The sequence below is a fragment of the Phasianus colchicus genome, chromosome 26 (assembly GCF_987193195.1).
Source record: "Phasianus colchicus chromosome 26, bPhaCol1.hap1.1, whole genome shotgun sequence".
Classification (NCBI taxonomy): Eukaryota; Metazoa; Chordata; class Aves; order Galliformes; family Phasianidae; genus Phasianus; species Phasianus colchicus.
Window position 1 is genome coordinate 4,864,177 of NC_143461.1, and position 13,427 is coordinate 4,877,603.

Consider the following 13,427-nt stretch of genomic DNA (forward strand, 5'->3'; position numbering starts at 1 on the left):
CAAACAAAAAATACCATTAAGATTCTGGTTTGAGTTTTCGTTTTCCCTTTGAGAATTGCTGACTACGTTCAACCTGCTCTCCTTTCTGCTCAGCATCCCCCTCCCTGCAGGCAAGGGCTGGGGATGGGGGGGCTGTGCAGGCAGTGAGGTGTGCAGTTGAGTGCAAAGAAGCGTGGCTCAGCCCCATGCTCACCACCCAGCACGTGCTGCCAGGGAGCCAGAATGGTTTTCAGTCTTAAAAGCATCTTAAAATCCCCCCCCCCCCCCCTTCACCCCCCCCCTTTCAACCCTGCTTGCCCCTGCTACCTCCCTCTGGTGCTTCTTTGCGGTGTCTCCACCGGTGTCATTGCAATGTGCTGCAGCGAGTGATGGGAGCTGGCATCAGTTGCAGCCTGGCATGCTGCAAAGCACTCCCCAAACACCCTGATGCTGATAAGCATCAGAAATGGATGCAAAGCTCCCGACGATGCTCACAGCAAAGCCTCACCGAGGGCAGCTCCCCAGGCCAGGGCTGAGGATGTGCCACTAATGGGTGGGGAGGGAGGAACACCTGCAGGGTGGCTTTTTCTCATCTTTTATTGGGATCAAAGTTCTCGGCTTCTCTTTGCCTCCCTGCTCACAGCCACCCATCTCCCCTCCGTGCTCAGCTCGCCCTGCAGAGCTCTCAGCACAAAGCAGGTTTCCCTTCCCAGGACCCTGTGCTGCCCATCCCCGTTGCTGCCATCCCCATGGCTGTGCTCTGGGATCACACAGGAGCTCCCATCAGGTTGGATCACAGCAGTGCTTTGCTTCCATCCACGGCTTTAACCACCACCACTGCCCGGGGCATTAACCCTTCCTTGACCAGCTGTGCAAGACTAAGCTCTGTGTACCTAAACAAACCCTGACAGTGTGAACAGAAGTCTGCTGTACAAACACAAACCTCCTAAATCCCCCTTCAGACACACCTACAGCCTCAGCAAGATGCTCTTATCCCAGTGCAACGTCCTCATCGATGCACTGACATTAATATTCCACCAGACACGAGCAGACCCACAAGTTCTGCATCAAACAAACCGAGGCTGCTTTGGGAGTGATTCAAGCCCAGCGCTGCTGTTTGCTCACGCAGGCAAGCCTGGAGGCACAAAGGTCTTTTCCAAGGGCACGCTGTGACTCAGAAGCAGCACCAGGAACAGAAGCCCACAGCCAGCAGCCACAGGACCCACCCTGGGCACAGAAACTTGCCCAAATGAGAGCTGCCTCCGAATGCCTTCAGGCAGAGCACAGACCCAGCGCTGAGCAGGGCAGCCCGCAGCACAGGGATGTGTCTGCAGCCCCCTGACCCCAAAGGACCCACCCCCAAATCGGGAGCGGATGCACCCGAATGGCTCCTTCTGCCCCTTCCCTTCACACCCTTCATTTTGCTGCTGAAGAGCTGCAGTGATTTTCCCCATCCCCGATATTGCTGATCCTATCTCACAGCAGCCCTCGGTATGCATTTTATTTATTATATTAGGATGACTGGACAGGCTTATCACAAAGCCCATCCATTACATCCACGCCACATCCAGCACATCTGAACCCCCCCAGTGCCAGGGCAGCAGGTGGGGAATGTTCTGGAAGCGACCACAGGCAGCCGGACTGCCCCACAACCACAGCTCTGCGACCCCAAAGTGATGCTGATGGTCACAGAGCAAAAAAAAACCCAAATCCTTGCCCAAACAGAACCAGGAGGGCATCTCTGCAGGTGGCTGCATGGCTCAGTGCTGTCCCATTGTGCACAGGAGCCAAACCCCATTGGGTTGCAAGGTCTGGGGGGGTAGGGGGGAAGGATGGATGGAGGGGGGGACTCGCTGGGACATGCTGGCCCAGAGCAACCAATCTGGTGCCATGCTCTGAGGGCAGAGATCCGCACAGGCACCTCAGGCTCCATCTGTCCTCGCAGGCACTGCGCCCGGTTGAGCTCATTTTCTACCAACCTGGCCTCTCCCAAAGCAAAATGCCACCTCTGTGGCAAACCCTGCATTATGGGGACAGGGCTGGGATGGTCCCAGCGCCCTGCATGATGTCCTGCTGGGGGTTTGCACGAAGGAAAGGGGAGAGGAGGAGGCCAAGGTAGAATTAACACGTCCCTGACTCTTCAAAAGCATCAAAGGGAGATAATGGTCTGAGAGAGGATTGGAAACGACAGCCTTGTTCCACGCGATAAAACAGGCAGCCCGAGCTGTGCCGACAGTAGGGAGAATTACAAAGGCTGAGATTATAATTACAATGAAAGTCATGTACACGGAGCTGCAAAACGAGGGACTAAGGAGGATTCGGGCCCTCCCCAACACAGCCATGCATTTCAGGGGCAGAGAACCCACGCAAACCTCAGATCTGCTGGAACCCACGGCCACGAGGGAACTCGTGCACACAGCGATGCTCACAGAGCTGCACCAGCAAACACTGCTGATGAGAGGAAAGCCAGAGCAAAGAACATCACAATGTTAAATAAACCCACAGTCCTTGTGGCTGTCCCAGGAGAAAAGCTGTCCCAGGTGAATGAAATCCAAGCAAGTCACCGCTCTGACCAAGGCAGCCTCCTTCTGGTTAGCAATTATGGCACAAATCTGTTAGCGATTAACAAGGCAGCACCAATGTGTCCCTCCGAAATGGGCAGCAGCAGCATCCCAGCACGCCGTGCCGAGGGGGGGGGAGGGACAGCAGGGCTCTCATTGGCTTTTTAATTAACTCATTTCCAGTTGTTGCAGTTTCTGATAGCGTCTCCCCCTCAGGCACAACGTCTTGACAAACAAAAACCTCCCCGAAACACACCAGCAAAGTGGATTGAAGCCGTTTCTCCGTGTTAAAGTTTTTAATGCTTTTCAGCACGAGAGGAACTGAAGCCGAAGCAACAAAACGACCGCGTAGAGCCGAATGCAAACAGCAGAACCAGAAGCAGCCAAGAGAGACACCGAGGCTGTGCACTGCAGATGCTGTTATCTGAGGTCCTGTAATTATTGCAAGCCGGGCATGGCAGCACGAGGTGAGCGAGGAAGGGCTCAGGGCTCTGCGTGCAGCTCCTGCCTGCACCCACAGCACGGAACCCACCGTAAGCAGCAGTTTCAGCCCTCAGCTCCCTCTGGAGCAGCTCAGGTGATGTCAGAGCAGGAACGCATTCAGGCACCAACGTGTTTGTGCTCCTGGCTCTTCCCCAAGCCCTCCCTTTTCACCACATCAATACAGAGCAAAGCAGCGACGACGGCTGTTTGCAAAAACGCACCGGCACGCAGCGACGCATCGGGGGGGTGAGGGAGGAAGCGCTGCTGAGGATAAACCGTGCAACCCTCCTGGCTTGCAACGCAGCCTCCAAACTCAGGCACCCCTGCGGGACTGGGGGATCCAAGGGGAGCTGCAACAGCCCCATGCAGAAAGGTGGGGCATGAGGGGGGTAGGGTGTCACGCTGCGGGAATCCCGGTCCCATAAGGGCAGGGAGAGGCAGAAGGGGTGCCCACCCAGCCGGGGAGCGGGGCTGGGGGTCAGGGTTTGGTGTGGGGAGAGCGGGGGGGGGGCAGGAAGCCCGTGAGAAGTTGGGCAGCTCGAATTGCGGGGTAACGATGGCAACGGCACGCGTAGGTGGACGGGCACAAAAGGGACGTGCGAGGTAAGGGAGGAAGGAGATCTGCGGGCATCCACCGGCGGCCCCGTGGGGGCAGAGCCGGCTGCGATCCTGCACAGGGGATGCGATCCGGGCAGCACATGGAGCCGGCCCTCCTCCTTCCCATCCCCACCTCCCCAGGGGGGGGGTCCCAGGGGCTGCGGGCTCTGCGCGCCCCCCAGCAGCACCTGAGGTGCGGGGTCGCGTGATGGGCACCGGGAGGTCCGGCGGCATCGGGCCGGGAGCGCTCCGGGTGTGCGTGGGGTTGGGATGACGAGCGGTGCCCCTTCGTTGTCCCCAACCCAGGGGGGGGCTGCGGCCGCTGCTGCCCGCACTGCCGCATTCAGAGCCGCTCCGCAACCGCTTCTTCCCCGCAAAATCCCAAAAGGAGCGGGGCTGAGCATCCCCCCCCCCCCCACACACACAGCCCCCTCTTTGAACGAACCGGAGAGGAACGCGCAGAGCCCGCGGGGCCGCACCGTGCGCTGCTCCTCGGCCGCTCCTCCGCCACTGCAGCGCCCGCAGCGTTCGCCCTCCGGAGGCCGAGCGGAGCCGGGTGCGATCGGTGCGGAGCTGCGGGGCTCCGCGCACCGGGACAGGGTACAGCGCGGGGGGAGGGGAGGGGGGGGTGAGGACGACATGAAAGGGTCCGGAGGAACGGGGGGGGGCACCGGGGAAAGAGAGAAGATGGGTGAAGCAGAGCGGGATGGGGGGCGGAGGGGTGGAAAGATGGAAGGGAGAAAGGGATGTGAGGGGAGAAGGATGGAGGTGGACGACACATGGGGGGGGAGAAGGGGGGGGCGGCACAGGGAAAGGCAGAGGTGAGCGGAACGGAGCGGGATGGGGGAAGGAGAGGATATAGGGAAGGGATACCGGGAGACGCTGGGGGGAAGGAATGGGAGAACGGACGGACAGACAGACAGACATCACCCCTTCGGTACCTGCGCCAGGTGCGCCCGCTCCGCTCAGCCCCGACCGCCTCCGTTCCTCTCCGCGTCGCAGCGCGGCCCGGGGGCGGGCGGGGCCCGGGAGCGCAGCGCTGCGCGGAGCAGCGACCGCCGCCACCGCCTCCTCCTCCTCCTCCTCCTCCGCTGCTGCGGCCTCCGCTCCGGCCCCGCCGCCCGCCCCTCCCGCGGGGTGCGGTTTCCATGACAACCGCGACTCCACCTGTCGCGATCCCGGCGGAGGAGGAGCGCGCGTGCACGTGGAGGCGCGCACACAAACACACACACGTGTGTGTGTTCCCGCACCTGTGCGCACGCACGCGCGTGCAAACGCACGCGCGCGTGGGGCTGCGCGCGCACGCAGGCATGCATGCACGCGCGCTCATGCACGCGCACCCATGCTTGTAAACCCCCCCCACACCCCCCCCGCACCCATCGCAGCGCTGCTCCGTTCGTTTCCCTCTGCTACGATTTTTGCTCTCCAAAAGACCCCGCAGCTGCAGGGCTGCGTGCGAACCGGGACCCCCGTTTTGGGGGGAGGGGAGAAGTGGGGGGATGGTGCACGGGGGAGAGCTGGGGATGCACGCATCTGCACCGGTTGGGGGTTATCGGTTCCAAAGTGAAGCAGCACAGCTGCAGATCTGCACATCTCCCACCCCCTGCTGTTATTGTACCCATCGAACACGTTTTCCTATGTGGGTTTTACAGCGGCCGCCACCTTGGACCCGTCTGCAGTGCTCTATAGGGTGATGGGTCGATTACAGGGCACCACTCTGCTCATTTCAGTGCTGTAACACGATGTCATCTAAAGGTTTACACCCAGGTTCCCACTGTTTTTATTCTTGTCCTCCCATCTTGCTGGAAATGCACGGCCCTCAGCCCCGCAGCCATTCCCAAGCACAGAGGATGCTCCAAACCCCAAAGTTTTCCATTCGCTTTCTAAAATCCTCTAAAATCCTCCCAACCCTGAGCCAACACTGGGCAGATTTGCTTTTCCCAGCTGCTGCCTAAAGAAAAAAAAAGTCTTTAAACCACTGTAATAACCAGGGGAAGATTCCTGGTTATTTACTGAGAGGTAAATGACAAACACTGCTGCAGAGCAGAAGGGTGCACACCTTGCACCATGATCTCTCCCTTCCTTCTGCAGGGAGAGAGAGGAGCAGGGTGCACTTTGCTGCAAGGAAACTCTCACAGCCCTCACCTCACTGCAACCTCTGCCAACAGCTGGATGCTGCAAGCACTGCAGGGCTGCACTGCTCCCCTTTGCATCCAGCCCTGAGCCAATGACCTTTAGCATGGGAAGGGGCTGCATTGTGGGACCCCCCGGTGCTGCCCTCCCAGCCCCACAAAGGCAGGATAGGGGCTGCAGTGTGGGAGCTGCTGCTTTTTCTTATACAGCTCGATTTCTTTCTCTATTTCTTTCTGCTGAGATAGTCTGGGAGCTGTTGCCTTCACCCCACAGGGAGGTGTCTAGTTGGAGATGATATAGGATTTCTTCCTGCAGCTGCTTCGTGCTCGCCCTCCCCTGTGCCTTTTTTCCATATAAGTAATAGTTTTGGTAGGAATGTATGGCTGCTCCAGCAGACTCCAGGCTGGGGGGTCACTCTTCCCCATTGCCACACCGTGGGGGCATGAAATCAGGTGTCCCTTCTGCAGATCCCCCCACCTTTGGGCCCTGGGGGAGAATGGAGTCCGTGGGAATACACAGCCAAGGGACATCCCTGCAGGGATGTGGGCACCAAACCTGATAGCACTGAACTGCAGGAGCACCAAACACAGGGAACCCTGAGCTCTGAGAGCACCTGACCCACGTGCAGCCCCTGCCCTGCACAGCACTGCGGTGTGCACTGGGACAGAGCCTCAGCACCTCGCTGCCTCACAGCCCTGCCTTTCCCAACCCTCACCCAGGCAGCAGGGGGAGACCCCCACCCCAGGAGGTGCCCCACATCACCCTGGCTCTGAGCATCCCCATCCCACTCAGGTCAGGTCTGCCTGTGGCTGAGCACCAACCTCCCCCATTGCAGCAGGAAGCAGCAGAGAACAGGATAGGGGGTCAAACTCTCCCCCTGCCCCCCCCATCTTTAGCAGGGTGAAGCCACACACCTCATGGCTGGCACACCCACCCCTCCACCTGCATGCACGGAGACACTGCTTTCATCTCAGCCAAGGAAAACATCTACCTGGAGACCCCCAGCCCATGCGAGAAGGGCTGCTCCTCCCCATGCCATGCCCTCTATGAGCCTCCCTCCACTTCTCCAAATGAGGTGGGTCCTGTTTCCCCCTCCACCCCCCAATCATACCCCCCTTACCTGGTCCCGCATGCGCTCCTGCTGCCCGCGCAGCGCCAGCGCGTGCTGCGGGTATTTATTCTTCAGGTGGTCCATGAAGGCGTCCCGTTTACGTTCCATCTCCGATTTCTGGAGGCCGGTGAGAGCCTCGAGGCTCTGGGCGGCGATGACGGTGTGCCGACGCTCCGAGGTGTGCACCAACCCTACGTTGGAGAAGCGCCGTGTGCCATTGCCCAAAGTGCGGTACTCCCGCGGGTACTCGGCATCGTCGGCCGAGATCATGTGGGCGCTGGTCCTGTCGGGATCTGCACGGGGAGGGAGAGCAGAATGGGGTGAGGGGAGACCCCCTGGTGGGTTTGGGGTGCTGCGGTGTGGGGACGGGGCACGGGGTGGGGTTAAATGTGGTTTAGCCCAGCCGGGTGTGGGGTCATCCCTTGGTGGGATGCAAGCGGTGGGGGTGGGAGGGGTGCAGGGTTTGTCTCCTTGTGATGGTGGTGGTGGTGGGAGGGGGAGTCAGGCAGGGCTGGGGGCTACGGGAGGGATAGAGGGGCCAGGGTGCTACCAATATCCCAACATTTGGGCTGAAACATGGAATGAACAGCGCTAAGGCACCAAAAAGGCACAGATGAGACACAGGAGCCGGGCACCGCCCCGCGGCACAGACAGACAGAGGGACACAGACACAAGGACAGACCAAAAAAGAAAATGAAAGGTGGGCTGGGGAGGCTTGCATCGTCCCATCAGTGCTGCTGCCTGTGGTCGGGGACCCCCCCAGAGCCATTCTAGCCCTCTCAGAGCTCAACCCCTGACAGCGGGTGCTGGCAACGCTCATCCCTTCACCACCACAGCCATTCATCAGCATCACACCATGACTTTAATTCCCAGGGAAGCCGTGCTGACTGCTCACACACCACGAGTGTAACTCATGCCTGGAAGTCCCTGCGTGCTGCCAACACCCATCACCAACACAGCGAGTGTGGAGTGCCCAACCTCGTGACACTCAGCCCTATCCATCCCAATGCTGCTGGTGAGCTCAGGGACCTCGTGCTGCCCAGCCCACGTCACCCCACAACCACCAGCTCCAAATGTTTGGCAACCTGCAGCACTCCTGCTGCGGGAATTCACCACCGTCAGGCTTTCCTTTCACTCCCGTTTAACCTTGATTCATTATTCATCTCCTTCCTTTTCCCCCTTCCTTCCCGCTAAGCAAATCATAGAGAGCTTTTCCTTTTCCCTTAATTATTTATCAGCCCAACATATCAGCTTTATAACGAGTGATTGTGTTATTAATGTAGGACAGGATTTCTGTCTGCGCTGCCGACGCCACTCGGCTGCTCAAGGTCATACAGAGGGGTTTGCTGAGAGTTGGGTGACAAGGAAAACTGTTCAGAGCAGAAGCTGTGGAGCAAAATAAACAGCAGGTGATGACATCAGTGCAGCCCCCAGCAAAAGCCCTGGGGACACCAAAGCCCTGGGACACCAAAGCCCTGGGAACACCCTGGGCAGAGCAGTGGAGATGTGCAGGGGCTGCAGCCAGAACTCAGCATCCAGAATCCAGAACACAACACCCAGAACTCAGCTTCCAGAACTCAGAACCTAGAACTCAGCATCCAGAACCCAGTACCCAGAACCAAACACCCAGCATCCAGAATCCAGAACCCAACACCCAGAAGCCAGCATCCAGAACTAAGCACCCAGAACCCAGAATCCAGAACCCTGTATCCAGAACCCAGTGCCCAGAATTGAGCATCCAGAACTCAGCACCCAGAATCCAGAACCCTGTATCCAGAACCCAGCACCCAGAATCGAGAATCCAGCACCCAGAACCCAACACCCAGCATCCAGAATCCAGAACCCAACACCCAGAACTCAGCACCCAAAGCCCAGCACCTAGAACCCAACACTCAGAACCCAACACCCAGAATCCAGAACTCAGCATCCAGAATCGAGCACCCAGAACCCAGCACCCAGAACTCAGCTTCCAGAACAGCACCCAGCATCCAGAACCCAGAACCCCGTATCCAAAACCCAACACCCAGAATCCATCACCCAGAACTCAGCACCCAGAATCCAGAACTCAGCACCTGGAACCCAGCACCCAGAATCGAGCACCCAGCACCCAGAACAGCACCCAGAACCCAAAGCCCAGCACCCATCCCAGCCACCCTCCTGACTCTTTCCCACCCCCCTCCCGGTGCTGAGCCTCACATCATCATGCAGCTCCCTGCTCCCTGATTACACGCTCCGGGAGCAGAACACGCCAGCTCGCTGTCTCTCTGCAACTGCTAAAGAGGATGATTTGAAAAGCCCTGCACAATCAGCACCGGGTCAGAGCAGAGCCGAGAACCGACGGGGGCTCTTCCACCTCTGGCTGTGCTGCATCCGCTCCTGAACTCCTCATTGGGCTCCAGCAAGAACACGAGCAGGCATCCCGAAAGAAGAGACGCTGCAGACCCTGTGCACCCTTCCCCACTTCCCCCCTCTGATCGCATCAGTGGGATGGGATGAGCATCTTCCATTTGTGCTCCTAAAGCAGCCAGAATCCAATGGGAAATCCTGGAAATCCCCCCTCCGGGCAGCAGGGATCATCCATCCATCCTCCTTACCGGGTGCTGTGGGTGGGAGAGGAGCCCCAAATCCTGCCCTGTGCCCCGTGAGAGTCACACCGGGGTGGGCATCCAGCAGGGTGGTCCGCCCCGATCTCCCCCCCCCCCGCCTGCAGCGTGGCAGGGGGTTTATCAGAAAGAGGATCTTTCAAACACAGTTTATTACTGCAGTTTCATAAATCTTCATGAAGCAGCCGAGCTCACGCGGGCCGTGAAAGCCGTGACAGTTAGCAGAGCATGAAAAATAGTCCGAGAAAGCAATTGTACCAAACGGGGAGAGGGGAGGGGAAGGAGAGATTACGTTTGGGGAGAAAAAGAGGCAGAAGAATAGAAGCCCTTGGAGCTATGCAGCTCCCCACAGCCGGCCATTAGGGCAGCTGGGAGATGCGCTCGCCTTCCCCGAAACGCCGCAGCCGCTGAGCTGCAAACTGCTGCTGTGTGCAGCACGTGAGGACACGGCCTGGAGAGCCCTGTGCTGCAGTAACCCCTTCTCTGCCACGCTGCTGCAAGGCTCTGGGATGCAGCCGTGGGGGAAGGGCAGTGGGAGGTGATGCTCGTTGGGACGCCCCCCACAGCAACCCTTGGTCCCAGTTTGGTACTGTGCACCCACTGAGCCTCAGCCCCAGCTAATAAAGCTGTGCCTGCTGGGAATATCTCTGAATGGCTGGGGGGTGCAGGGGGGGGGGGCTTGGCAGCAGCTCACCCAGTGCCAAAGCGTGAGATGAGGTTTCTCTATGCCCACATGGCACCGCTCGGTGGGGCTGTCCCAGCACATGAACATCACAGCAGGAACACTGCATACCCTCCCCGTGCCTCCCAGCAGCCTCGTGCAGAGCAATATGAGGAGTGAAAGCTCACGGACGGCTGTGCTGAAAGCTTCCATGTGATCTGCTCGCTCCTGGGTTGATGGAGACCCAGCGTGGGGCAGAGAGTGCCCACCCCAATACAACCCCTGCCCATGGCACAGCTGTGCCAGCGGTGCTAATGCCACCCCCAAATCCCCAGGGGTCCCTCTGACAACACAGGGCCTATCTCTCTCCATTAAAGAAGATCCAAGGGAGACACAACACCCATCACTGCTTGCTTCATTGGGAAGTTCCCAGCCCCACTCCACTGGGACCATGCCAGGACACCCCACAGGCTGGCAGCGCTCGGTGCCCACAGTGCCGGATGTATCCCTGCAGACCCAGCCCTGCCTGTCCCCAACCATGATGTGCCCTGGCCACCACAGCTGCCAAGAAGCCAGGAAGCAGCACAGGATCCATCCGGGCACGTAGGGGTACGCTGGTGGCAGCCATGCCCCATCTCAGGCTGGCACCCAGCCCTGTGCTGGCACGCGGCACTTTGCTCTGGAAGCGGGGACACGAGCGGCTCAATTCCCATGTCTCAAACCCTGAGCTGAAGGAGAGAGCCCATCTGGCCCGGCCCCATGAAAAGCAGCTCCTTCCCACCCTGCCGGGTGTCATCACACCCACACACACGCACAGAGATGGGAAGCGAGCGCACCCCGCTCCCCCAGCCATGAGCTTCGTGCTGGGTACCAGCAGCACCAAAGCATCCATCATCAGGGCCATGAGTTGGGCTATGGGCACACAGCCCCCTGCAGCCCCCAGCCCTGTCCACAGCCACCCTCCCAGCTCTCCTCCTTCCCGTGCTGTCTTGTTGGCTCAGCATCTCCCCCTCGAGCTGCTCCCATCCTCGTCCCAGCGCTCCTCACAGAGCTGCCTTTGCTTTGGTGGAGAGGGAAAATGAGCACGGAGGGTGAGCTCACAGAGGATGCGCGATGCACGAGGATGAGTCACGGCCAGCAGAGCTGGGCAAAGCTTCCCTCTGCTGCCAGCTTCCTCCCTGACCCTTGGCAACGGGCCGGAGCTGGCGGCATCCCCTGAGCAGCGCTGCCTGGGGAAGTGGGGAGGCACAGCACTGTGGCTGGAGGAGATGCCAGCAGCTCAGGAACTGGATTAAAATACAGCAGGGGTGGAGGGGGCTGTCACGGCACAAACACGCAGTGTGTGGTGGTCTCCTCTCCCACCCGTGTGGCAGCAGATCCAGGCAGTGCAGTGAGGATGGGATGAGCCCATGTGGCTGCAGCCAGATCGCAGCCTGGGGGATGCCTTCAGGCTCAGATCTGAGGGAGAAACTGAGGACTGAAGAGGGAATGGCCCAATCCAGAGGGGGCAAATGCAGAGCACGTGGGTCCGAGGGATACAGAGATGTGGAGGGGTCAGACCCCAGGTGGGAGAAAAGGGAAAGCACAGGCAGAGCCACTTGGTTTGGATGCACATCTCCTGAAAGGACCCCGAGCTTCCCAGCACCCGGCAGCTCTGTCTCACTCCCACCACTATGCTGAGCCAGGCGTGGGGCAGTGACTCACTGCGTCGTGCAGCAAAGCGCTGCCAAACCCCTTCCCCACACAGAGATCCCATGCACAGCCTGGGGAGAGACAACACGGGGACGAACCCGAGGTTATGAAGGACCTGAGCACGAAAAAACCCTGCAAAGCTGCCGTCTCCATCACCCTTTTGCATCTCTACCACTGCAGGAGTGCTGCAGCGTGGGTCCCACCACTCTGACTTCAGCTGCTCAGGCAAATTGCTCTGGAAATCAATTCCAATCTATCAGGCATCAGGAAAGCGATAAACTGCCCCTCAAGACACCAAATCAATGCTTCCTCTTAGCCCGGAGCAGAGCAGGGGGTGGGGAGTGGGGGGTGGGGGGGGTCCTGCTGCAAATAGGAGGGAAGGAAACAGCCCACCTGGTTGGAGGGAAACGACCCCTAAATGAGGGCAGAGGTAAGGCACGCAGCTCCCACCCCATCTGTGCCCACCTGGCACCAGCACATCCCTGCCCTCCTGCACAGCACCCCTCTTTCCCAGCAGTTACTTTGTCTTTTAGGTACAGAAGAAGAAAGGGAAAAGGAGGAAGGAGGGAATCCCAAACAGCATAGGCTGCTCGGAGCAGACATGCAGAAAAGCAGTGCTCCCCATAAGGAATCAGTGGGAGATGCAAGACCTCAGCTGAGCCCTATGGTCAGGGTTTGGAGTGGTTCCTTGCTGGCTTTGGAGGCAGGCAGGGGCACAAGCCAGGGGGGGGGAGGGAGGCTGGAGGGAAACACAATGAAATCAAAAATCAATTCCCAACAGAACCACTCCTTCCCCTAATGAGACACAGAGTGAAGTCGCCGAGCAGAGCAAGGCCACCTTGATTGCTTTGGTGACAGCAGAAACGAGGATCAACAGCACAACAGCACACGGGTAGCAGAGAGGTGGCAGCTCCAGGACATGGCAATGCCTGGTGTTGCCCATCCCAATGAAGCAGGATGGCTGCAGGACCCCCCTGTGCTGAGTGATAGCCAAGAGCAGGGTGCTCTGCTCCATGGGGATGCACCCTTGTCCTGCAGATGGGAAGGGCAGCATTGTCATTCCAGCTTGGAAGTAGAGGGGCAGGATTTGACCAGAGAACTTGCAGCCAAAGGTGGAAAAGAAATGCAACAGGTTGCTGTAGAGGGAAGCAAAAAATGATGGGACAAAGCCCCTGTGAGGGGGAGCGTGGCCACGCACTGCACCAGCCCTGGGGTTGTGCAGAATGCGCTCAGTGCAGTTTTTCAAGCAAGTTAATCACTTCCTCTAATCTGCTGCCATTAGTGCAGTCATGCTAACTGCTCGCTCACTGATGGGAGGCCGGAGCTGCCTGACAGGAGCTTCGATGGCACGCTACACCTCATCAAAAGCAAATCCATCTGGAAGAGCACAGCGGGAGCAAGGTGGGGGGGTGGAGAGGGGAGGTGCCCCTCCTGCTCTCCTGCAGGGAAGCAGAGCTCTGGATGGTGCCACAAAGGGGAAAAGCTCAAATCAAACCCAAAGCTCCCCCAGTCCTTGCCTGAGAGGCTGAGAGCAGAACCTTGGGGCAGAGCTCTGAGGGGGTGGGGGTTAATGGGGGGGGGACAAGAGTCTGGCACAGCTCCTGTGC

The 13,427-nt window shown here is 59.0% G+C and overlaps 1 protein-coding gene across 15 annotated transcripts in view; it reads right to left on the reverse strand.

Annotated features, from left to right (window-relative positions):
- Window positions 1–13,427, reverse strand: part of SRCIN1 (SRC kinase signaling inhibitor 1) — a 52,759-nt gene that overhangs the window by 23,568 nt on the left and 15,764 nt on the right. For 13 of the 15 annotated variants that reach the window (XM_090124906.1, XM_090124909.1, XM_090124907.1 and 10 more), the window contains one exon: window positions 6,874–7,157. In XM_090124906.1, coding sequence (XP_089981032.1) covers window positions 6,874–7,157 — 284 coding nt within the window. Of the gene's footprint in view, window positions 1–4,561; window positions 4,685–6,873; window positions 7,158–13,427 lie in introns of those variants that run through there. The other 2 variants (XM_090124915.1, XM_090124914.1) reach the window with 1 other exon arrangement.